The 23,820-nt window shown below is 37.8% G+C and overlaps 1 protein-coding gene across 6 annotated transcripts; it reads right to left on the bottom strand.

Annotated features, from left to right (window-relative positions):
* Nucleotides 1–965: 965 nt before the first annotated feature.
* Nucleotides 966–22,973, bottom strand: LOC101421611 (synaptonemal complex protein 3). 6 transcript variants are annotated; one of them, XM_058308622.1, is made up of 10 exons: nucleotides 11,650–22,973; nucleotides 11,498–11,559; nucleotides 10,716–10,865; nucleotides 10,213–10,282; nucleotides 10,005–10,039; nucleotides 7,565–7,682; nucleotides 6,620–6,719; nucleotides 3,957–4,055; nucleotides 1,567–1,671; nucleotides 966–1,448 (listed from the first exon to the last, which is right to left on the bottom strand). In XM_058308622.1, the coding sequence occupies exons 1-10, from the start codon at nucleotides 11,754–11,756 to the stop codon at nucleotides 1,395–1,397; spliced, it is 900 nt and encodes a 299-aa protein (XP_058164605.1). In that variant the 5' UTR covers nucleotides 11,757–22,973; the 3' UTR covers nucleotides 966–1,394. The 6 variants fall into 6 exon arrangements, with proteins under 6 accessions (XP_058164605.1, XP_058164608.1, XP_058164606.1 ...); XM_058308625.1 differs by having other exon boundaries at nucleotides 11,493–11,559; nucleotides 11,650–11,667; XM_058308623.1 differs by lacking the exon at nucleotides 10,716–10,865.
* Nucleotides 22,974–23,820: the final 847 nt, after the last annotated feature.

A 23,820-nucleotide genomic window follows, 5' to 3' on the forward strand; every position in this document is an offset into this window, starting at 1 on the left:
ATAACACACTACGTGACCTAAGTACACAGTGAACAATCTGAAGTACTTATTTTGCCTGTTAAAAAAAACCAAAAACTTCTCAAATATGGACCTTTTTAAAGGTCTGAATAGTATTAATACTTAAGATTTATATACCAACACATGCTTTGGTTTAAAAGGAAACTCCTTTAAAATGAAAACACATAGGAAGTAAATTATCCCCTTAATGTCAAATTAATGGTAGAGAACTAATTCATTCCCTGTATAAGCTATCAGTTAGAAAAAGAGAATCTGTATGGGTTCTAGGGACAAGAATTAGAATTTAAAGCATCTCGAACAGGAGAATGTCACTCCTCTCCTCCTAATGGGCATTTTTTTTTTGTTTTGAATGATTCACTGAAGGCAATTTAGTAAAAAATACTAAGTTTAACTGATTTGTTTCAAACAAATGATGAGACAATGCTTTTTAAACCAGATGTTTCCAACTGAATATATTAAATGTTGCTCTGTTAAAACGCAAGTTTTAAAAGACAAGGATAAGAACTGTTCAAGTTTGGAAATGAATGTAAAATTAAACTTCCTTATATTCACTGAGTATTAAACTTGAAAAACAAAACATTGTAGTTAATTTATCTTTAAAGACAGAAATGATTATATTTAAACCATAGGGAACCAAGTATGTTAATAAAATGCCCTTAATCAATGCTAAGGGCATGTGTCATTTACATATGAGCCAAACCAAATTAAACAGCATTTTGATGTCTTTACGGAAATGACATTTCAGAAATCCATGTCTTAGAAACTGACATATATTTTGTTCAGTTATCTTAGCGATTTTTAGCAGTTTAATTTATTCTAGAATACAAATGAGTTACCTTTAATAAATTTTAAAAGGCAATACAATAGATTTTCTTTTGAAATCTCATTTTTTATTAGACTTGGCTCTATAATCTAGTAAGTATATGAAAAAGGATGTACATATAATATAGATTTTGCATTCTTTAATTTTTCTTTTTACGGAAGAACAATGTAACTTTGCATACTTGTGCTTTCTACCTTTTAGGACTGATACAGATCCAATGAAACCAAAAACTCAAATTAAATAATCTAAAATTTAACAATCTTTACTGCTAAAAGTTAATTGACAGTGTTGGGGAGAAAATATTACTGTTACTACCAAAGAACTGAAAGCTTGATAAATATAAAACTGAACTTGTGGCTACTCACATAACTGTTTAGATTTTATTGGGGGGGGTTAACAGAAAATTTCTTGCACTTACCAAAAAGCTAATGGTTAACAAGACAGAGTAATTTAAACTAGAATTTTTAAACCACTGTAAAGACTTACATGTCCCTTAACTAATATTCTAAATGTATTATATTACGTAGGTTCAAGTTCTTGCTTCAGAGAATCATCAGAATAATATGGACTGAAGAGACTTTCGAATGCTTGCCATCTCTTGTTCCTGCTGTTACATGAAAGGAGATATTAAATATTTGTTTAATATTTAGGAATATTTAGCAAATAAAATATTTCAGTGCTTACTTTAATCCTTAGTTTTTAAATTTTAACTATAAACTACTTACAGTGTCCTTCATAATTTTTTTTTGCAGTACAGCCATTTCTCTTCTAAGTTCATTTTGTGCACCAGAAAAATCATTTTCCTGATTCTTCTCTAAGTCCTCCACACTCTGAAACAAAAGGTCTACTTTTAGTTACAAAACACACTACTTTTCATATCAAGTTCTAAGCTTATATGATTAATTCTCAAAGTAAAAACTTTAAGCAAATAATGTTCATTATTTATTCCGAATAAAAAATATTCTAAGTAACACAGGAAGATCAAAATACTCAAAAATGAATAAAAAATGTCAGATTTCAGTCAATTATTATTATTGGAAGTACAACAGTAGTATACTTTGCCCAAAATAACAGGATAATAAACTGGTAAGATCAAGATGGAGGAAAAAATAGACAAGACTGCCAAGTGCCATATCAATAAATATTATAATTTTGAAAATTTCTAATAAGCTTTCTAAACACTAAGTAATAAACCACTTATGAGTAATAACAGTCATTGTGACATGCTTTCATTAGAAGGAAATAAAATGATCTGTACTATGGCCTCATTCTTCAAGTTTATGAAAAAAACATTTGCTTAAATCTTTACTACCCATTCAGTAAGTAGTGATCTAGTTAAGTGTTAAGTGCTGTCAAAGAATAAAAAATTAATAATACATGATCTATCCCTTATTCCAATGAGAAGAAACATAAAAATAACACATTTTATGATAGGTATGGAAATGCAACTTACTGTAAGTAGCTATGCAGTGGAAAATGGTGTTAATTCTAATTTAGTTGGCAAGAGAGTAAGATGTCAATAGATAAAGGAGTTAAAAGTATTCTAGGGGAAGAGCATAACCAAAAGCATGGAAGTATATGATGAGTTAGTTTAGAGAAAGCAATCTGGAGAAGTCAGAATAAATGAAGAATGCAGTAAAAGAGGCTTTAAAAAGAAGTCATGTTGGGAAACGGACTTTGGCCCAGTGGTTAGGGCATCCTCTACCATATGGGAGGTCCGCGGTTCAAACCCCGGGCCTCCTTGACCCGTGTGGAGCTGGCCATGCGCAGTGCTGATGCGTGCAAGGAGTGCCGTGCCACGCAAGGGTGACCCCCGCGTAGGGAAGCCCCACGCGCAAGGAGTGCGCCCGTGAGGAAAGCCGCCCAGCGTGAAAAGAAAGAGCAGCCTGCCCAGAAATGGCGCCGCCCACACTTCCCGTGCCACTGACGACAACAGAAGCGGACAAAGAAACAAGACGCAGCAAAAAGACACCAAGTACAGACAACCAGGGGAGGGGGGGAAATTAAATAAATAAATAAATCTTAAAAAAAAAAAAAAAAAAAAAAAAAGAAGTCATGTTATGGGGAGAAGGGATCTTGAATACCTAAGAATTCAGAATGGAAAATGACTGGTAGTTTTTGAGGAAGGAAGAGATTTGTTTTAGGCAGGATCTATGAAGGATGGACAGCAGAACAGAGAATTCGAGTTTTATTCTGAACCATACCATTAGCAATGGGAATTGAAGGAAATAAAGAACAACAAGAGGTAAAAATTATACTAGATATGAAGGATAATGGAGATAGAAGAGTCAGATAATACTAAAGGTTTTTCCCAGTACTTTATCAAACCAATTAATAACAATAATTAATAAATGGTTCTCAGGGAGCAAGAGAGCAATCCAATAAGTTATCTGGTTGAAAACGCTATAAAACCAACTCTGTGTTCACGTATCTCTTATTTGACAGTTACCTTAAAAATATTTACTTTAAAATTATTTGCTGATTTACTCAAAGCATCCCAACCACTTCAGAAGAATGACATTTTAACATGTATTGAACTAGATTATCTAAAAGAAGCTACCAACAAAATAAAAGGGGTATATTCAGGATTCCATTAAACTCCTATGAATAGTTACTAAATAAGTACATACCTGCATGAACCAAGAGGTCAATGTCAGACCACAATTTGCTAATGTACACATGTGGAAGGAGATAACTCAATCCACAAATGTTTACGCCTCAGCTAGGTTTTCATTCTATCGTACATCTCAGCCATCTCTTATGATCTGAGTCACTGTAATAATTTTCAAAGCTAAAATGCCATAAGACACTTATATAATACATTTGAAAATAAAAGATTATTTCCAATGGGCACTTCCTCTTTAACAAACACTGAAGACAGAAAGACAAGTAAAAAACTACCTGAAAATGATTTATAGGCTCTATATTTTCAATTACATATTTATTGCTACTCCCAAAAAAGCGTGATTGTTGAACAGAGAACTATGATGAAAGTATTACCAAAGTATCAATTTCACTTTTAGGTAAAATCCTATTGACTATTTCCGTAAGTAAAAAACAACTTCTACCTCCATATATTTCATAAGAATGTATTGTGTTACCAAATACAACAGACCTTTACAAACTGCTCATACAGCTGTTTAATTGCTTTCAGTCTCTGGTCCTGAACAATTCTAGATTGTTGAAAAATCTTTTGTTGCTGTCGAAAAATGTTCTACAAATATAAAAGAAAAAAGTTGTGACAATTTGAGTAAAATTTTAAAGGTAACAAAAAAACAATGCTATGGTATGCTTAAAAGGAATATTTTAAAAATCAATACTTTTAACATTTTAACTATTATGACCAAATTGAGGTAATCTATGTTCACTATTAATATAAAAACAATATAATCCTACTAATCATTACGCAGAAAATATTTTCTTAGCAATATTCAGAACATATCTTAATTATTGATGATTTCAATATCCACACAGATGATCCTCCCTGTAATACTGGCCTTCAATTCTTTAAAATATGATCTGCTGATGATTTTCTCTTCCACACTGTTGAGCCCTTCATTTACTTAATCATATCCTAGATTTTGTCATTACCAATAACGAACCTCTACATAGTGTTAAATAGCAAACAGGGTACATATCAGATACTGTTCTGAATCCTTTTTTAAAAAAACTTGATATATATGAATTTATTTAGTTCCAAAACAACTCTATGACATAGGCACCCCTTTCATAGATTAGCAAACTGAGGCACAGAGCTCATTTCTCTATGGTTTCAGTTGGCAATTGGTAAAACCAGAATTTGGTTTCCTGTTTGGTTCCACAGTTTAGGCTCTAACCATTATATGTACTGATTCTCCATATAGCTCATTATTCAAAACCAGTACCTCTCTACTTTTCTAGCTCACTCTCTTTAGTACTACAGATCAAAAAATCTACCAGGACTTAAAATCCATTTATCCTTTACTTTCACTGTCCCCTATCCCATCACTTTATCCCAGCTTAAATTCCATGGTCAATCATTATAACCACTTCCCTGCATATGTATCTTGCCAATTCTCACTTGTAATTCTTGGCTAAACTCATACCCTGGAAAACCCAACTCTCTGCCTACATCCCTGCAGCTGGTCATGACTGGAGAAAAACCAGTTCTACTTTAAATTCACAACATTATGACCATTTTCACTAACCTAAATTGGACCCTAATGGCGCTTGGCAATTATCTTTCCCTAGTCCACTTCACTTACCCACTCTGAAGAAATCATTTCACACTTTCTCCTCTGTCCTCAAAAAGTAGCACTGTCACCATCTTTATAAATAAATAGAAGTATCCAAGGAGAACTTCCAATCTTTCATTGTATTACCACCCACCTATATCCATCATGTACTCTACCTTTTCTCCTGTTTTTAAGGATGGCCTTGCTCCTTGCTAAGGTCAACAATTTCACATGTCCACTAAATCCCATCTATTCTCAACATTATTCAGCATTTTTCCCTCTTTCCAACAATAAAAGTTTTCTCTTAGATTAATTCATCACCATACAAAAAAGATGCTGTGATTTCTCCAAGTTAAAAAACAACAAACTATTCCTTTTCTCCTTAGACTACCAACCCATTTCCTTCTTTCCTGTTCTCTCTTGTATTATTCCAGTCAGCCTTTTTCACTTATTATTCCACCAAAATTACTCTTATCAGGGACACCAGTGATTTCTATGTTGCCAAATTCACCTTATTCAACCTATAAGCAACATATGACAGAGTTGATCTTCTCTCCTCGAAAAGGCTTTCATTTGGTTTCACCTAGTTGTTTTTCTACCTATTAGGCCACTCATTCTCAATCCATTAATTGTCATCTCCTAGAGCACTCATGAGTGACGTACTCTAAGGCTGCTGGATACTTAGACTCCTTTTTTACATTTACAATCATTCCCCTGGTCTTCTTACCTACACTTATGGCTGTATTTATGCTGATCACTCCCCAGTATTATACCTCCAGCCCCTATCTCTCTCCTAAACACCACACTCATATATCCAGTGATCTACACAACATCTCCCCTTGAATGTTTCATATGCATGGCAGATTTTAACATTTCCAAAATGGAAATGATCAACCAAACCCCCAAATTGTTTGATATGAAATTACCTTTCTTCCTGGATAAGGAATGTGTGATAAATTTACAAACAATGCAAGGATGGAATAAGAAAGTAGTGTAGTTATGCAGTACATGTGTGGGGCTGACTTCTACCCCCTATAGGCATTGTCTATAAACCATGTTCTGACCAAATGACTGGTTCAGGAATGAGCAAATGAGCAAGAGGACTTTTCTGACAGAGCTCTAGAGAGACTGTCTCCATTCCCTGTGATTACTAAAGTGGTGGTTAAGTCTAAGACTGCAAAAAGCAATCTTGTTGATCACACTGAGACCCTAATAAGAACTGGAGAAGGAGTATAGCTGGCACTGCATGTCTGACCCTTCCCCACCTCCATCCAGCTTTGCCTGAAGCTAAACCACCCCTGGACATCTTTTATACAAACCAGTAACTCCTCTTTTTCTACTCTGGCAAATTTTCTGTCTCTTGGAAATACAAATATCATAGGAAGCAAAGACCAAGAGCTTGTACGAGTATGGTATGTGTCTGAACTTCTCTAGTTTACAGTCAGCAGCACCAAAACATAGAGCAAGCAATGTGTTTACTATATATACTATATGGCTAGGTTCTCCATTCCTGCTTGAACCTTGGTTGCAAGAGATTAATTATTAAGCTAAGCATGATACCTACAGCTAATTTTTCTTCTTGTTTCTCAGCTTTCTGCACATCTATCTCCCACTGCTGGAACAGGGTCAAAAACTGCTGAGAATATTCGTGGGTAAGTTTCTGCCTGTAAAAAATAATAATGAATGCTGTCATTTTCCATAACAACATGAAAAAAATACACATACCTATATTAAAAACAAAATTGATTTGACAGAATTATACTATTAAAAAGAGGGAATAATAGCAACATTTACACCTTCTGATGGGAAAACAAGTAAAATGTAAGATTTATGCTGATTCCTGAAATATTTTTTTCCTATCAAGCTAACAGAGGAGCTCTCTCACATGCTTTAGCTCTTGAAAACCAAGGAATTTTACTGTTTATAAATTTTTAAAAAAAATTCATTTTTTAATCTCCAAGCAGTTTTTTTCATTTTCTCCTACTGAATATAAGTTCTGATATGATAAGTAGTTTAATGAGGTAATCATATTTATTATAATAAGTTTTCCAAATGGATTATTTCACTTGTTCCCCATTTTGGCACAATGAAGACTTTATACAAAAGAATAATCAATACAATTCAACTAAAATATACAACTTATTTACAATGTATAAATTGACCTTTTTATCTACATTGTTGAATATGTTAATTATCACAATTCAGCAAGTGTTATTTCTAGAATGAATATACATTACCTTTATAGTAAAAAACCTAAATTGTTATTTGAAAGAGGGGAAAAGGCCATCTTTTTAGACTTCTAGGAAATATATCTCAATTCTACAGGGTGAGATTAAAGGATTAAGGGACTTACTTGCTTAAGAGAAAAATCAGGCCAAATATATTTTTCACAATAGAGATGCCAATAAATAGAATACAACAGGATTTTGCTTAAGTAGTCATTTACACTCAGGAGTATGAAGAAATGATAAAAATGTTGTGGCTCTGAAAAAAAAAACAATAAATTTACCTCTGTTCTTGTTGTGCTTTCCAAAAATGTTCAATTTTCTGGTTACTGGTTTTGCGTGAAGCTTTGGTATACATTTCCAATCTTTTTCTCTTTGCAAGAAGAGTCTTGTTAATGTTAGCTATGTTGAAAATATTCATTAAAATTTAATGCTGAAGAAAATATTTTGTTCTTAAATATTTAAATCAGTATGGGAAAGTTAAACAATACTGTTAAAACTACAGTGATACAAGAATGAACCTTGAAGACATCACATTAAAGAAAGCAATCCAGACACAAAAGGACAAATACTGTATGATTTCTCATACATGAAAGTCTTAGCATAAGCAAATTCACAGAAACAGAAAGAACAGTAGTTACCAAAGGTGGAGGAGTGAGGAATGAGTTTCTTTTTGAGACTGTTCTGCAAATAATGGTGAGTCACACAATATTGTCAATATACTTAATATCACAGAATTGTTCACTTAAAATGGTTAAAATGAGTTATGTATGTTTTACTACAATTTAAAAATTTTTTTCTAAAAAGTAAAAAACAGGGACATCATTTCAAAAAGCAAGAATATTTGCTGACTTTTTTTTCCTGAGAAAACTTAAGTTACTAATATCTCAATTCTAATCTTCCTAACTGCAGATAATTTTTTAAATATAGGGGTGCTAGAAAAGACATAATAAAACAGTTTCTATTTTCCAAAACAAGAGTCTCAAAAACAGACTTCAATATCCTCTTGAGAAAACACATTTTGTAAAGGGGTAAATTTTTCTAAGTTTATCAAATACCCTCTAATTAAAGGACACTTCTAAATGAATTATTGTTAAAACTATTACATAAAACTCACAAAAGTATTCTATTAAAAAGCATAGTCTGAAAAACATAAAAATAAAGACTAAGGTGACTATTTTTAATATAGTCAGCAATACTTTTAAATATATTTTTTACTAATACAAAGATCAATTCTAGTTTAAGCATATATCTAAATAAATTCACACAAGAACACAAATACTTGTGGAGCTTTCTATATAATTTTTACCTATAAACACTGTATTTTGTAAAAAACTGTTAGCACTTCAAATACTATATCACTAAATGTATGCTTTAATGTTATAGATCTATCATCAACAATTTTTTAGTAACGGTGATGGGACTGCACTTCTATGCAAATATTTTATGCTTCCCATATCCATCTATAATAAACGTATATGACAGCTCACAAAACACACATTTTGCTTCATATAGATGAGGTTCCAGGTTCAATCCCCAGTAACTCCTTTAAAAAAAAAGACCAACAGAAAAAAAAACTTGGTCGTATAAATTATCTATATAGAGAAACCAAATACCAGCTCTTTTTGAAGAGTATTATCCTCTAACACAGTTAATGTAATTGTAATTGACATAGCATTTAAACTTACATATTTTTGGATTTTATTAAACATTTCTCACTAACTACAAAGGTTGTCTTTAGGTCTCAACTTCAATAGTTTGTTAATGTAAAAATAATAAAAATTATTTCAGAGGCTTTAAATTACACTGTCGAGCACCCACGAAGGTAAAAAAGCATCAAGAGTTACAGAAAATAGGGAAGCGGATTTGGTCCAATGGATAGGGTATTCGCCTACCACATGGGAGGTCCAAGGTTCAAACCCAGGGCCTCCTTGACCCGTGTGGAGCTGGCCCATGCCCAGTGCTGATGTGCGCAAGGAGTGCCGTGCCACACAGGGGTGTCCCCTGCGTAGGCAAGCCCCATGTGCAAGGAGTGTGACCTGTAAGGAGAACTGCCCAGCGCGAAAGAAAGTGCAGCCTGCCCAGGAGTGGCGCTACACACACGGAGAGCTGACGCAGCGAGATGACGCAACAAAACGCGACACAGATTCCAGGTGCTGTTGACAAGAACACAAGCGGACACAGAAGATGACACAGTGAATGGACACAGCAGACAACTATGGGGGGGGGAGGGAAAGAAAAATAAATAAAAATAAATCTTTCCAAAAAAATAATACATATATCATGATTATCCACCTCTTTTTATATATAGTCTGTAAAATTAGGAAGTTATAGAAAATGACTAAATTTAGTAAATGAAAAACTGCTATATATATATACGTGTATATTCATGTACATAAATGCATATATCACATACTCTGTGAACACAAAGAGGGACAGAAATTTGTCCCTTCATGTTTCTTCTTCTAATATCCCAGTCTAATAAATTCACATGTGTATAAAATAAAAGAACTATTCTTACCTCTTCATTGTGTCATTCTCACTCTTCAACTGGAAACAATGAGTAAGGGAATCTACCAAGCTGAATTCACACTAAATACTTAAGCAAAATCCTATCTATGAGACACAAAACATTCTTGTAGTTCACTGATTAACATTTCCTACTATACAAGTCAGATGGAGTAAATAAATTTTATTTAAAGACAATTATCTCCTGAAACATACCTCCAAATCTTTCCAACATATTGTGTACTTCACCCCTGTGAAGAAAGTATATTAAAAAAACGTTTTATTAAAGGTACATTAAAAACATACTCTTTCTGGAAGAAACAGCACATGCTAAATATTTTATGTACAATACTTGTTAGACACTGAAGTAGACTATTCTTACAGTACTTTATCTAACAGACAAAAATTAGTTCGAATACATTACCCCATATCTGTCTCAATCATTTCAGTGCAAGGCCTTTTCTTTCCATGCTTATCAATTACTGGAAACTTTTCTGCACAGACAAGTTAAAAAAAAAAAAGAACATTTTTTAAATTAAGTATGCTTTTGGTGATTTTTAATGGAATAATTGCTTCATTGTGTAGTCTTTCTTGGGCTATTTGCCAACAAAAGGGTTAAAGCAAACATATAAATGAAATACTTTCTCTGCAGGTCAGATAAAATTAAATTACGATCCAGAACCATTTTACAGGGACAGTTTTACAAGCCTTTCTGGGTTAATGACACAGTAACTATTTATTAGACAATTTGGAAATAATGGCTACAAAAGGTTAGTGATGCTATATAAGCTTTTATATATAACTCATATAGGAGTAGGTGGATCAAATGAGAATGTGAATATGCTTTACAAAGCTTTATTATAGTCTAAAATTTGGTGGTTTCAAAACAAACAACTGTACTACCCAAAGATATTAGATATACTGTACCTTCTACAATACCCTCCTCTGAGCCATCCAGATCTTTCTTGACGACTTTTCCAAAGTCATAAACTCGTATAACCTGATCCTCCATTGCTGGCTTCACAGATTTCTCGGTATGCTTTCTTCCAAAGGGTGCCATAATTAGATATTTTCTGACTTTTAAAATTAGAGATATTGAGTAAGGATTCTCTCAGTTAAACAGTAGTCTGCAGTCTCCTCATTTCTTTTGGTAGACGAAAAAGGTAACAGATAAAGCCAGCAGCAGCCCTGGCTCCAGGTCTGCTGTGAGCTCTGATGCAGACTGAATCGGCCGACAGGGTGATCCTAATTTTGGTCCGGCCTCTGCCAGACTCGTGCTGGCTAAATGTGGGGAGACCTCGTTTCAGTCAGAAAATAGAAACGTGCTTGTTGGGAGAACTGATCACGAACATGCGAAAAATGAGCTTCAAGCCATACAAACACAAAAGAAAAACGTTCTGCAACCTGTGTGCCTTAGCAAATTAAAGTCCACCTAAGATTTCCACAACATATACACTGAGGAAAAAGAGGCGCTCCTAGTTCATTTCAATAGTTTCTGACGGGCTGGGGCCAGGAGGAGGGAGACACACACCACGCAGGCCCTCAGGGAGGTAAACCTTCTAACGGCATCCCCACAGGCCTACACCCACCTCAGCGGCCTCCTTTCCACCCGCTCCTCTCCACTCGAGGCCCTGCCCTCAGTGGCGTTCGTCGCCTCCATTTTCCTGTCAGAGGCCCTAGGTCAACGCCACGGGGAAGATTTACCTCACCGGTCACAAGTCTCCAATGGCCCCAAATGCCCAGCTGGACAAACTGCTCCCGCTCCTCAGGCCTGAAAGAAACCCCAAAGGCCATGGGCAACAGTTACAGGTCTCCCGAGATAAGCCCCACAAGTGCAGCCTCCCTTAACCGCGTCTCTCACCCCACGCGACCGCCTTGGCTGCCGCGACGCTGAGCTGAGGCGCGGTGGGATTCGCGCGGCAATAAAGCCAGCCTCGCACGTCGCTGATTGGTGGGAGGAGCGCGCATGCGTGCTGTGACCCCCGGCGCTCCGCCCCTACGGAGAGACCAGGCTTGCGAACTGGCTACCCAAGAACCCTTGAGGGGTGCCGCGCGCTGGTGGCTGACCCGGGCCTTGTTGCTTTCCTTTTCTTTTTAAATTAAAGCCAAATATTTTTATACTTAAAAATTACAGAAGAATCTGTTATGAAACACGATGAACCTACCACCTAATTTGTGAGGTAGAACTTGAACACTACCCACTGCATCTCCTCAGAGTCCTTTCCGTACGCCCCCTCTCCTCAGAGATTATAAACATCACCCTGAATTTTATGTAAAATCATTCGGCCCTCCATTTTCTAAGTTTTTGTTACCAAATACGTACGTATCCTTAAGGAACGCATCTTAGTTATTTACTTTGAAGCTTTAGAAAAATTGCACCATATTCTATGTAGTATCCTACCACTCACTCTTTTACTCGACGTCTTCACTGAGAGGATCTATGTTATTTTATTACATGTAACCACAGCTCTTTCATTTTCACTGCTGTATAATATTTCATTGTGAGAAAATTTATCCATTTTTCTTGCTCATGGACAGCTAAGCTCTTTCCAGCTAGAGCCTTTATAAACAATTCTATGAATATTCCCATCTCTTGCATATGGTCTAAAGTTTTCCGAGTGTCTAGGAGTGGAACATGCTAGCTCATAAGCGAGGTGATATTCAGTAATGCTAAACTTGTCTAATTTGTACTGCCACCAGCAGAGTGAGTTCCCATTGTTACATTTACTCACAATCATGGTATAGTCAGATTTCTTCATTGTTTCCATTCTAGTGAGTGTAGCAATAGGCAGGCTTGTGAAACCACATCAGCCAACAGAGTTCAGCAGCTGATGCTTTGGGTCTTCCGAGGCTTAGTTATAAAAATGCCATGAAATCTGCCTTGCTCTTTTGAGATGCTTACTCTTAGAATTCATCCACCATGCTCTGAAGAAACTAAAATAGCCCAGGGTGGGACTATTGAGGAAAAGAGAGGGACCCATCCCAAAGCCCCATTTAAACATTCAGCCAAAAATCAGCACAACTTCTCAGACATGGGAGTGAGCCATTTTGGAATTCCTCCATCCCCAGGTTGAGCAATCCCATGTGACACCAAACCCTAAACAAAACAAATGCTGATTATTACTTTAAGTCACTAAATTTGTCGTGGAGCAATAGATAACTGAACACTTCTCTTGTACTGAGAAAGAGTTTAAAGTCTCCTATTATTATTGTTTTTCGAATTCTCCTTATATGTCTAAAGTTTCTACTTAATACTTCTCATAATGCCCTTCATCTAACTTAGTCCTGAGGCCCTAAATTGTGATAATTTCTTCCAAAGAGATTTCTGTTTCCTTCAGGTAGGCATTAAGGTGTACTGCAGATCAGGGACACTTTTCACGGATCCAATTTTAGCGTGGGAATCTCATATAAATCTCCTCTATTCTACAGTGAGCCTAAAAGTTTATTCTCTGAGCCCAGCATTGGTATTAGCAATATTTGCTTTCATGTTTGCCTACTGCTTACTGTTCTTGTTGTAGCTTTTATCTAAGGGAGCTTAGAGAGCCCCCTTACTTTCTGGAAGCCCAGAAATACATTTAAAATATGTGTTTCCTCAGAGCCGTCACAAAATGTTCAATCTATTAGTGTGGCATATAAAGATCTCCTCTCCAGTTGGGGCTTTTACAGTTTACCCAATCGTGCCAAAGCTATTTCGTGCCCCAGGAATTTTGCCCAGCCCAACTTTGTAGAGTTTTGGTTAACCCTCCTTGTCTTTGTCTACCACTCTGTCTTGTGTAGCCTTTCTCTATTCACCATACACTGTTTTAAAATCATCTGTTCGTCAAATAATTTACTATTCTCCCTCACTTTGACTATGCTGGAAAACTAAATCTAACCAAGTAGATTTAAAATTTAGAATTCAGTTGATCACTGTTTACACGCAAATAAAAACATTTGTGAGTGGAGGGGATGTTGCTCAAGTGGTTGAGTGCTTGTTTCCCATGTATGAGTTCCAGGATTTGATGTCTGGCATCTCCTGAAAACAAATAAAATTTGTGAATGTTTCACTGCCCTTTACATTTGGGAATGCAACTAAAGGGCCTGAAACAATAAATCCATTGAAGAGTTCATGTAGACCAGAACAGATGAAAAGAAAATAGAACCCATCCTCTATATAGCAAAACCCAAACAATAGTGTGCACTGAAATTTTCAGGAAGATTCTGATTCTTTAGTTCTGGCATAAGAACAGAAATGCAACCACAGGAGATTCTGATACAGGTGGTCAGTGGGCATAAATACTAAAAATAATCTGAGGTAAATGTTTGGCAGGTCCTGTATGTGCTTAACCCTTTTAGCCTTCATCCCTTCACCCTTACGAACAGAACCTTGGCTCCCTTGCAGACAGAGGTGGCCATGGGAACTAGATTGGCAGCTGGTGCTGCAATGTGACCCAAGAGTAGTCACAGGTGACATTTGTGGGAAAGCTTCTTGAATTGGACAGACTCTACTGGCAACCTATTTTTGACATGTCCCTTTGTCCAGCCTGGAGCATAAATGTGATGCTTGTGACCTGGGGACAAAAGCCACATACTTAGTATAAGAGAAGAGCATCTGGTTCCTTGACTTGTGGTACCAGCCCTGGATTGCCTATTGCTACTGCTTTTTATCTGAAAAAAAGTAAACTCCATCTTTGTTTAAGTCACTATTTGAAATGCAGCCAAATGCAATTCTGAATAATATAGTAGTGCATTGTAATGTATATTTTATACTGAACAGGCATTAGGTAAGGTACATTATTTTTGTAACAAACCCAAGAATGTATAATGAATCAAAATAAAAAGATCATTTATTTCCCCTTTTACAGTAATGGACAAGTGAACAGGTACTCAGCACAGCCTTCATCCAAGCAGTCATTCAGCACCTCAGGCTAATGGAACTGCCATCTTCAACATGTGCCTTTCCAAGGAGAAAAGAACACAGTAGTACCAGGCAGCAGATTTTTATGGGTTACAACTGGAAGTAGCACACAGTATTTCTACTCACATTCCAGTGACTTGAACTCAGTCACATGGTTACCCCTAACAGCAATGAAACCTAGGAAATGTTGCCTAGTTGAGGGTCCAGGAAGAAGAGGAGATAAGGACTTAGATGAATAGACGGTAGTCTCTGCTTCTTACCCCTGTCCAAAAAGAATTTTAGAGAATTAACTAATAAAAACAGATGCAAAATCCTTAAGAAAATACTTGCAAATTGAAGCCAGAGCACATTAAAAAAAAATTATAAACCATGATCAAGTGGGATTCATCCCAAGTTTACAATAGTGATACAACATAAGAAAATAAATTAATATATCATATTAACAAATCAAAGGAACAAAACCACATGGTTGTCTCCATTGATGCAGAAAAAGCATTTGACAAAATCTAGCATACTCTCTCAATAAAAACACTTAGAAAAATAGACATAGAAGGAAACTTCCTCAACACAATAGAAGGCTTATGAAAAACTGACTGCTAACATCATACTCAATAGTGAACGAATGGAAGCTTTCTCCTAGGATCAAGACAAGGATGCCCACTGTCACCAGTTATTCAACTTTGTGCTAGAAGTTCTAGCCAGAGCAATTAGACAAGGGAAAAACAGAAAAGACATTCAAATTAGAAAGAGGAAGTAAAAGTCTCACTATTCATGGATGACACAATCCTATATTTAGAAAATTCTGAAATGTCTAAAACAGAGCAACTTGAGCTAATAAAGAAGATCAGCAAAGTGGCAGGATACATGATCAACATGCAAAAATAAGTTTCTGTACATTAGTATTGAACAATCTGAGGAGGAAATCAGGAAAAAAAATCCCATTTACAGTAGCAACAAAAAGACTCAAATACCTAGGAATCAATCAATTTAACCAAAGTAGTACAGGACCTTTATGCAGAAAACTAAAAAACAATGCTAAAAGAAACCAAAGAAGACCTAAATAAGTGGAAAGACATTTGTGTTCATGGATTGGAAGACTGAATATCATGAAGATGTCCATCCCACCCAAAATGATTTATAGATTCAACGTAATACCGATCAAAATTTCAACAGTCTACTTAACAGTAAGAGAAAAGGCAGTTACCACATTTATTTGGAAAGGGAAAGTGCAGATAGCCAAAAGTATCCTAAAAAAGAAAATCAATGTGAGGACTTTCACTGCATGACCTTGAAACGTATTACTAAACTATAGTGGTCAAAACAGTAAGGTATTGGCTTAAAGAGGGACACATTGAGCAGTGGAATAGAACTGAGAGTCCTCACCTCTAGGGCCAACTGGTTTTTGACAAGCCTACCAAGTCCATGTTACCAGGACAAAACAGTCTCTTCACTGGGCTGGGACCAGGGCTGGGATAGAGGGTCTGACTGTGGTGTTCCTTTTCTAGATTTTCTGTATCTGCCATGCCCTAAATGATGCCTCTAGGTGCAATAGCAAGTCGCAATCAGGGTGCACCCTCATGCCCCAACCCTGGCCCCTGTGGAGTTTCCCGGAAGCAGCCTTTTCCTTCCTGTCCCAAATTCTCCAGGGAGGTGCAGAGCTTAATGGCTACACCTCCTGCCTCGGTCCTTAAATTCTTGGCTCTTCTGACCTTTGAGCAGGCTTTCAGCTTTCCCTGGAGGTCTTGGAGGCCTCCAGCTTTACCCTCCCTGAGGTCGAGATGGTGCTGTGAGCCAAGCTGGCGTGGGCGTGGTGGGGCAGGGACGGCACAGTCCGCGGGTGCTGCGATCCCCCTGGGCGTGCTGATTTTTGTTCTGTGAGGTAGGCTTTCTGTTCTTGAAAGAGGTATTCATTTTCTTACTGCACATAAAGATGTTCCTTAAGTCATGACAGAAAGTGATGCAACGAGGGGCTTTTGCAGTTTGTTCAGAATGATTTGTGGGATTTCATGTGTATTCAAAACTCGGGTCTCAAGGGCTTTAGTCAAAGAGTTGACATAAATCTCGTTGATAGCACCATTTATTCATTGACTTTTGAAACAGGATTCCAGGCCAAACTGGAATAGTTACAAGGCTTTAGTTCAGAAAAATGTTTTCACGGTGTCTTCAGGGACTGCATGAGGGCTTGTTGGTGTGACCTGTTCACTTCGGGGCGAGGGAGTTACAGGCCTGAGCCCAGGGTCCGTGACCCCTTTCCACAGTCGGCTGCTCAAGAGCACAGGCAGGCTTCTCCTCTTCTCACTATGGGTTAGGTAAACGAAACAGAGACGGAAGCCTGCATTTTCCACTTCACACGCCATTGATTTTTCAGAACTAAGGCTTCAGATTGGAGACCTTTGTGCAACTTGCACTTAATAGCAGAGAGCTGTGTCTTCCACCCGCCACTGGAATGTCATTTAGAAACAATGTTGACTTTAAAAGGAAGTTTTTAGCTGCTCAGCTTCTTACTATTTTAAATAGTTTGCTGATAGAAGACTCCTGATAACACTTGCTACATATCAAGTTCGAATTGTTTGTATAATTAACCTCTAATTTTATTTAGTAAAGTGTATCAAACCTAGGACTTCCTGAATTTTAAATATGTGGTTTTATGAAATAAAAATCATGTAAAATTGTAAAAACATACCGAAAAACAAAGATAGTCTCTTCAAAAAATGGTGCTAGGAGAACTGGATATCCACAACCAAAAATGAAAGAGAAACCCTATTTTATTCTCTATACAAGAATCAGCTCAAAATGGGTTAAAGATCTAAATATAAAAGCCAGGACCATAAAACTATGAGAAGAGAATGCAGTAGGTGGTGGTTTCTTAGATCTTACACCCAAAGCACATGCAACAAAAGTACAAATAGATAAATGGAACCTCCTCAAAATTAAACACTTTTGCACCTCAAAGGACTTTGCCAAAAGGGTGAAAAGGCAGTTGACTCAACAGGAGAAAAATGCTTGGAAATCACATACCTGTAAAGGTTTACTATCCAGGATATATTAATGTAAAGAGATGTTACAACTCATCCATAAAAAAGACAAATAACCTGATTGAAAAATGGGCAAAAAACTTGAACAGAACTTTGTCCAAAAAAGAAATACAAATGGCAAAAATCACATGAAAAAATGTTCAACATTAGTAATGATTAGGAAAGTGCATACGAAAGCTACAATGAGCTATCATTTCATACCTACTAGAATGGCCACTACAAAAAGATAGAAAACTGTAAGTGTTGGAGAGGATGTGGAGAGATAGAAACACTTTTTCACTTTTGGTGGGAATGTGGAATGGTAAGCCACGGTAAAGGACTGTTCAGCAGTTCCTAAGCTGAATATAGATTTGCTGCATGACCTGGCAATACCACTACTAGATATATACCCTGAAGAACTTAGAGCAGTGACATGAATAGACGTCCATATACCAATACATGGATGCTCATTGTGGTGTTAATCATGATTGCCAAAAGATGTATATCAACCAATGAATGGATAAACAAATTGTGGTGTATACACATGATGGAATATTATGCAGCAGTAAGAAGAAATGAAGTAAAAAAGCATAAGACAACATGGATGAACCTGGAGGACATTATGTTGAGGGACACAAGCTAGACACAAAAGGACAACTATTGTATGATTGTACTATTATGAACTAAATATATTATGTAAACTCATAGAGTTAATAATCAGAAAATAGGTCACCAGAAGACAGAATGAGCATAGAGAATGGAAAGCTGAGGGTTAATCTGTGCAGAATTGGTAGAGTTTGTTCGTAAATCATTGGAAATGAATAGAAAAAGTGAAGGCACATCACAGTGTTTGTAATTAGCAGTACTATTATACTGGTATGACAGTGGTTGAAAGGGAAAGTCTAGGGACACACAGGTATCACTAGAAGGAAAGTTAAAAAATGAAACATGGAACTGTATAACATAGTGAAACCCATGTATCACTCTAATAAAAGGTGTTAATAATAAGGTGGTATATTGGGAAAAGAAATCATCCTAGTGTAAACTTTGGACCATAGTTAATAGTACAATTATAATATTCTTTCATCAGTTTTAACAAGAGTACCACACTAATGCAAAGTGTAAATAATGAGGGGGGAGGAGTGGTATACATTCCACCATCACACATATAACAGCACTGCTAGAGTGGTATAGGGGAATGCTGTGTTTTTTATGATTTTTCTATAAACCTACAACTTCTCTAATTAAAAAAAAATTTAAGCAATTTTTGAAGTCTGTTATTCAAGGAGATTCTCATAAAAGTGGTCTAAAGCATGAAATTAAAACAGGTAGAACAAATTATATCATTGATATGGATGCAGTGGCCACTGGGAGTTCTGAGGGCAGGGAGAGGGGGAAAACAGGTGTAATACAGGGACATTTTTGGATCTTGGGAATTGTCCTGAATGACACTGCAACGACAGATATGGGCCATTATATATCTAGCCATAACCTACAGAATTGGGTGGGAGAGTGTAAACTACACTGTAAACTTCAATCCATGTTTAATGGCAATGCTCCAAAATGAATTCATCAATTGCCATGGATGCACCACACTAAGGACGGATGTTGTTAATGGGGAAAAATGTGGGAGGTGTGGGGAGTGAGGCATAAGGGAATCCCCTATATTTTTTATGTAACATTTATGTAATTGAACTATCTGTAAAAACAATAAAAAAAAAAGGTTCTGCCAATTATTAAGTGTGACATCTTGGGCAAATTACCTAACTTCTCTAAACCTTAGTTTCTTTCTTCATTAACAATGGCCAAAATAATTGCATTCATCTCATAGTATTTTGGATTAAGTGAAATGATTCTTAAACACTCTCAATAGGCACTCAGTAATAAGATGTGGGAGCGTTTTTGGGACTTGGAGTTGTCCTGGGTGGTGCTGCAGGGACAGTTACTGGACATTGTATGTCCTCCCATGGCCCACTGGGTGGAATGTGGGAGAGTGTGGGCTATGATGTAGACCATTGACCATGAGGTGCAGCGGTGCTCAGAGATGTATTCACCAAATGCAATGACTGTCTCATGATGATGGAGGAGATTGTTGTTATGGGGGGAGGAGTGGGGTGAAGGGGGTGGGAGGTATATGGGGACCTCATATTTTTTGAATGTAATATTTAAAAAAAAAGACAAAAAAAATACACACTCAGTAGCATATTGCAAGTACTCAATAAATATAAGCTATTGATATTAATAACACTCTAATGTGTTCTTGTTGCATCACTGGTATACTATCTCCTGAATATCAAGCCTACCCATTCTAAAAATATTTAATAGCATTTAAAAGTTAAACATTTTTTTTTTAAGATTTATTTCTCCCCCCTCCCTCCATTGTCTGCTCTCTATGTCCATTCGCTGTGTGTTCTTCTGTGTCTGCTTGTATTCTCATTAGGCGGCTCCAGGAACTGATCCTGGGACCTTCCGGAGTGGGAGAGAGGCGATCATTCTTTTGCGCCATCCCAGCTACCTGTTCTGCTTAGTCTCTCATTCTCTCTCCTCTGTGTCTCTTTTTGTTGTGTCATCTTCCTGTGCCAGCTCTCTGCGTGGGTCAGCACTCCTGCGTGGGATGGCACTCCATGGGGGCCAGCTCACCACATGGGCCAGCATGCCTTCACCAGCAGGCCCCGGGCTTCAAACCCTGGACCTCCTATATGGTAGACAGGAGCTCAATTGCTCATGCCACATTTGCGTCTCATGAAAGTTAAAATTTTATTCTTAATAATTAGAATATTTTATTATCAAAAGTGAATTTTAAATGGAAAATTTAAGTTCTTTTACATATAATAATTTACAATATATGAAATGCCACCGGGTATGTCTCGGTCGTTAATGAAGTATTTCTCGAGAAAGCTCTGAAGAAGTTGTCAGCTATTTAAACAAAAGAAAACTATTTGCAGTCTAATTGTAGGACTCTGTCGTAGTCACTTTTCTCACACTGTACTTGAGACAAGTCTTGCATGTGTTAGCCTGTCCAATTCTGCCTACAACTGGCAAATGACGTTGGTTTTATTAAGTTTTGTGGGGTGACACACTGCACATCAACTGAAAAAACAGCCTAGACATCCCCTTTAATCAGCACCCTTTCCTCCCAAGGCTTCAAGGGAGAGGCTCATGACAGCTGCCAGCTCTCTCCTACTCTCTTTTACTTGCTTACCTTCCCTTTATTTATTTATTTTTAAGATTTATTTTATTTCTCTTCCCTCCCTCCGCCCTCCCCCATTGTCTGCTCTCTCTGTCCATTCACTGTGTGTTCTTCTGTATCTGCTTGTATTATCAGGCAACACTGAATCTGCATCTCTTTTTTGTTGTGTCATCTTGCTGTGTCAGCTCTTCATGTGTGCGGTGCCACTCCTCGGCAGGTTGCGCTTTTTTCGTGCGGGGCGGCTCTCCTTGCTGGGCACACACCTTACGCGTGGGGCAGCCCTATGCAGAGGCACCCCTGTGTGGCATGGCACGCCTTGCACACAGCAGCACTGCACGTGGGCCAGTTCATCACATGGGTCAGGAGGTCCTGGGTTTGAACCCTGGTCCCCCCATATGGTAGGCGGACGCTCTTATCAGTTGAGCCACATCCGCTTCCCTCCTTCCCTTTATTTTCTCTCCTTGCCATTACATGGATCTTCCCTTTTGGGTCTCACCATACTTTCTTAGGTAAGTATCATTCTGTGTTGCATCCCCATCCAAATCCCACTCACCAAGTCAAAAGGAGCCCCCCTAGAAGTTGTGAAAGGGACAAGATTATACATATCATTGACATTTTTTGCCATCACATTTAGAAGGAATCAAAGTATAATTTGCAAAGCTAATCCTCCAGGAAGATGTCTCAAACAGCCTTATTACCTACGATTTACTCTTTGATTCACAGAACACTTTGACATCTGGTGTGGGTCTCTTACTCTAATTCTTGCCCTCATCCTCTGGCCTCTCAATTCTTCAAGGTCCTCATCTAAAGTGACCTGCCCCCCTGCATTCAAAGCCTCCCAACTCCTGTGGCCACACTTTAAGCTGCTCCACCTCCAAAATCACCCCTTCAAACACCCTTCTCTAGAAGCACTACTTCCTTTCAGCTTGCTTAGTCATCCGTTCCCACTATAATGTTTGCCAACCTCGTCAGGGCTTCTAATCCGTTGAGCACACCCTCCTCCCTCCCCCACCCCAGATGGCTCCCTCATGTTTGCTCGATTTTTGCTCATTGTCTGCTAGTTGTCTGTCTGCTTTTACTTTAGGAAGCACCAGGGAACCGATGTGGCTCAGTGGCTGAGAACTGACTTCCCATATAGAAGTCCTGGGTTCAATCCCCAACCTGAGTACTGAAATGGGGGGGGGAGGAAATTTAGGAAGCACCAGAAACTCCCATGTGGGAGGCGGGTATTGCACTGCTTGAGCCACATGCACTCTCTCAATTGACTTTTTAGTTTTTCTCTATCCATCAGCCCCCTCCTGTCTTCTTAGATTCAAAGTCCACCATTCAGTCAGTCAGTATCTTGCCAAAAACAATCCTGTGTTTTTACTGCATCTGTCTGGCAAAGTCCTATTTCTAAAAAAACCCACAAAAAACAAAAAAAACAACTATCTTCCTCTATGCCTGCCTGCTCCTGTGCCTCTGGAGAAAACTAAGAACGGAGCAATTTTGCAATACTTTAAGTGTATGATTATCAGCATCAATTGGGCCACAACACTGCCCTACATTTTTCCATTACCCTCTGGTCAACTCATTCTCCCCAACTGCTATTTTAAGCCTTTCACAACTTTCAACCCTGCTTTTGCCCTCCCAACTTCTTCCTCATACTCAGCATTGGATCTTCTTCCTATTGTTTTGAGAAAATAGTTCAGAATGAAACCCCCGTAACTTTTGCCATTAAACTGACAACCTACCCGTTTGTGCCATCCTTTCCTCCTGTTAGACTAGGGAAGATGTCCTTCTTTCTCTGTGCTGGGTGGGCTCAATGGCCTCCAAACTTCCAGGAACACTGCACTACCCATTATTTCTCTCTTCCTATATCTTTACCACTCTTTCTCTGCTCTGTCCCTCCCAATAAAATTTATAAGTCCTCAAATCTCTCACAATTAAAAAAAATTTGTTTTTTTAATTCTGGGCCTTATTTCCAACTAAACCACTTCCCTCTTATTCCCCCCCACCCCCAGTAGTCAAAGTTCTTCAAAGAATTATCTGTGCTTTTTGCCTCAATTTTCACACCTCCTATGGATTCTTTAACCCATTTTATCTTTTTATTTTTTTTAAAGATTTATTTTTATTTATTTCTCTGCCCTTACCCCACTGTCTGCTCTCTGTGTCCATTCACTGTGTGTTCTTCTGCGTCCTCTTACATAATCCAGCGGCACTGGGAAACGGCATCTCTTTTTTATTGCATCATCTTGCCACGTCAGTTCTCCATGTGTGCGGTGCCATTCCTGGGCGGGCTGTGCTTTTTCCACGTGGGGCAGCTCTACTTACGGGGTGCACTCCTTGTATACAGGGCACCCCTACGTGGGGCACCCGAACATGGCACGGCACTCCTTGCATGTGGCAGCACTGTGCGTGGGCCAGCTTACCACATGGATTAGGAGGCCCTAGGGATCGAACCCTGGACCCTCCATATGGTAGACGGATGCTCTATCAGTTGAGCCACATCCACTTCCCTCTTTAACCCATTTTAAACTAACTTTGGCTCCTACCTCTCTTCTAAAATGTCTCTTGCTCTAAAGATACTAGTGACGTCTATTTTGTTAAAACAAGTAGACATTCTCCTGTCCTTACCCCACTTGGTTCTCAGCAACGTTCATCACTGTTGACCACTCTTTCTTGTTCTTCCCCTTCCGTCTCCCTGTGGCTTCCATGACTACACATTCTCCTGTTATCTTCTTATCATCTGGCAACTTCTCAATATCTTTCCTAGTTCTTCCTTCTTCAATGGACCCTTACATGTTAAAGTTCCCCAGGACTAGGTTTTACTCAGTTCTCTTCCCAATTTATATTGTTTTTCTAAATGCTTTCATGTATGCACATGGCTTCACTTTCCATTTACATTGGAGTTTTTCAAAATATGAACCAGCCTGTATCAGGATCATAGTG

Source organism: Dasypus novemcinctus, chromosome 12 (assembly GCF_030445035.2).
Source record: "Dasypus novemcinctus isolate mDasNov1 chromosome 12, mDasNov1.1.hap2, whole genome shotgun sequence".
NCBI classification, from domain to species: Eukaryota; Metazoa; Chordata; class Mammalia; order Cingulata; family Dasypodidae; genus Dasypus; species Dasypus novemcinctus.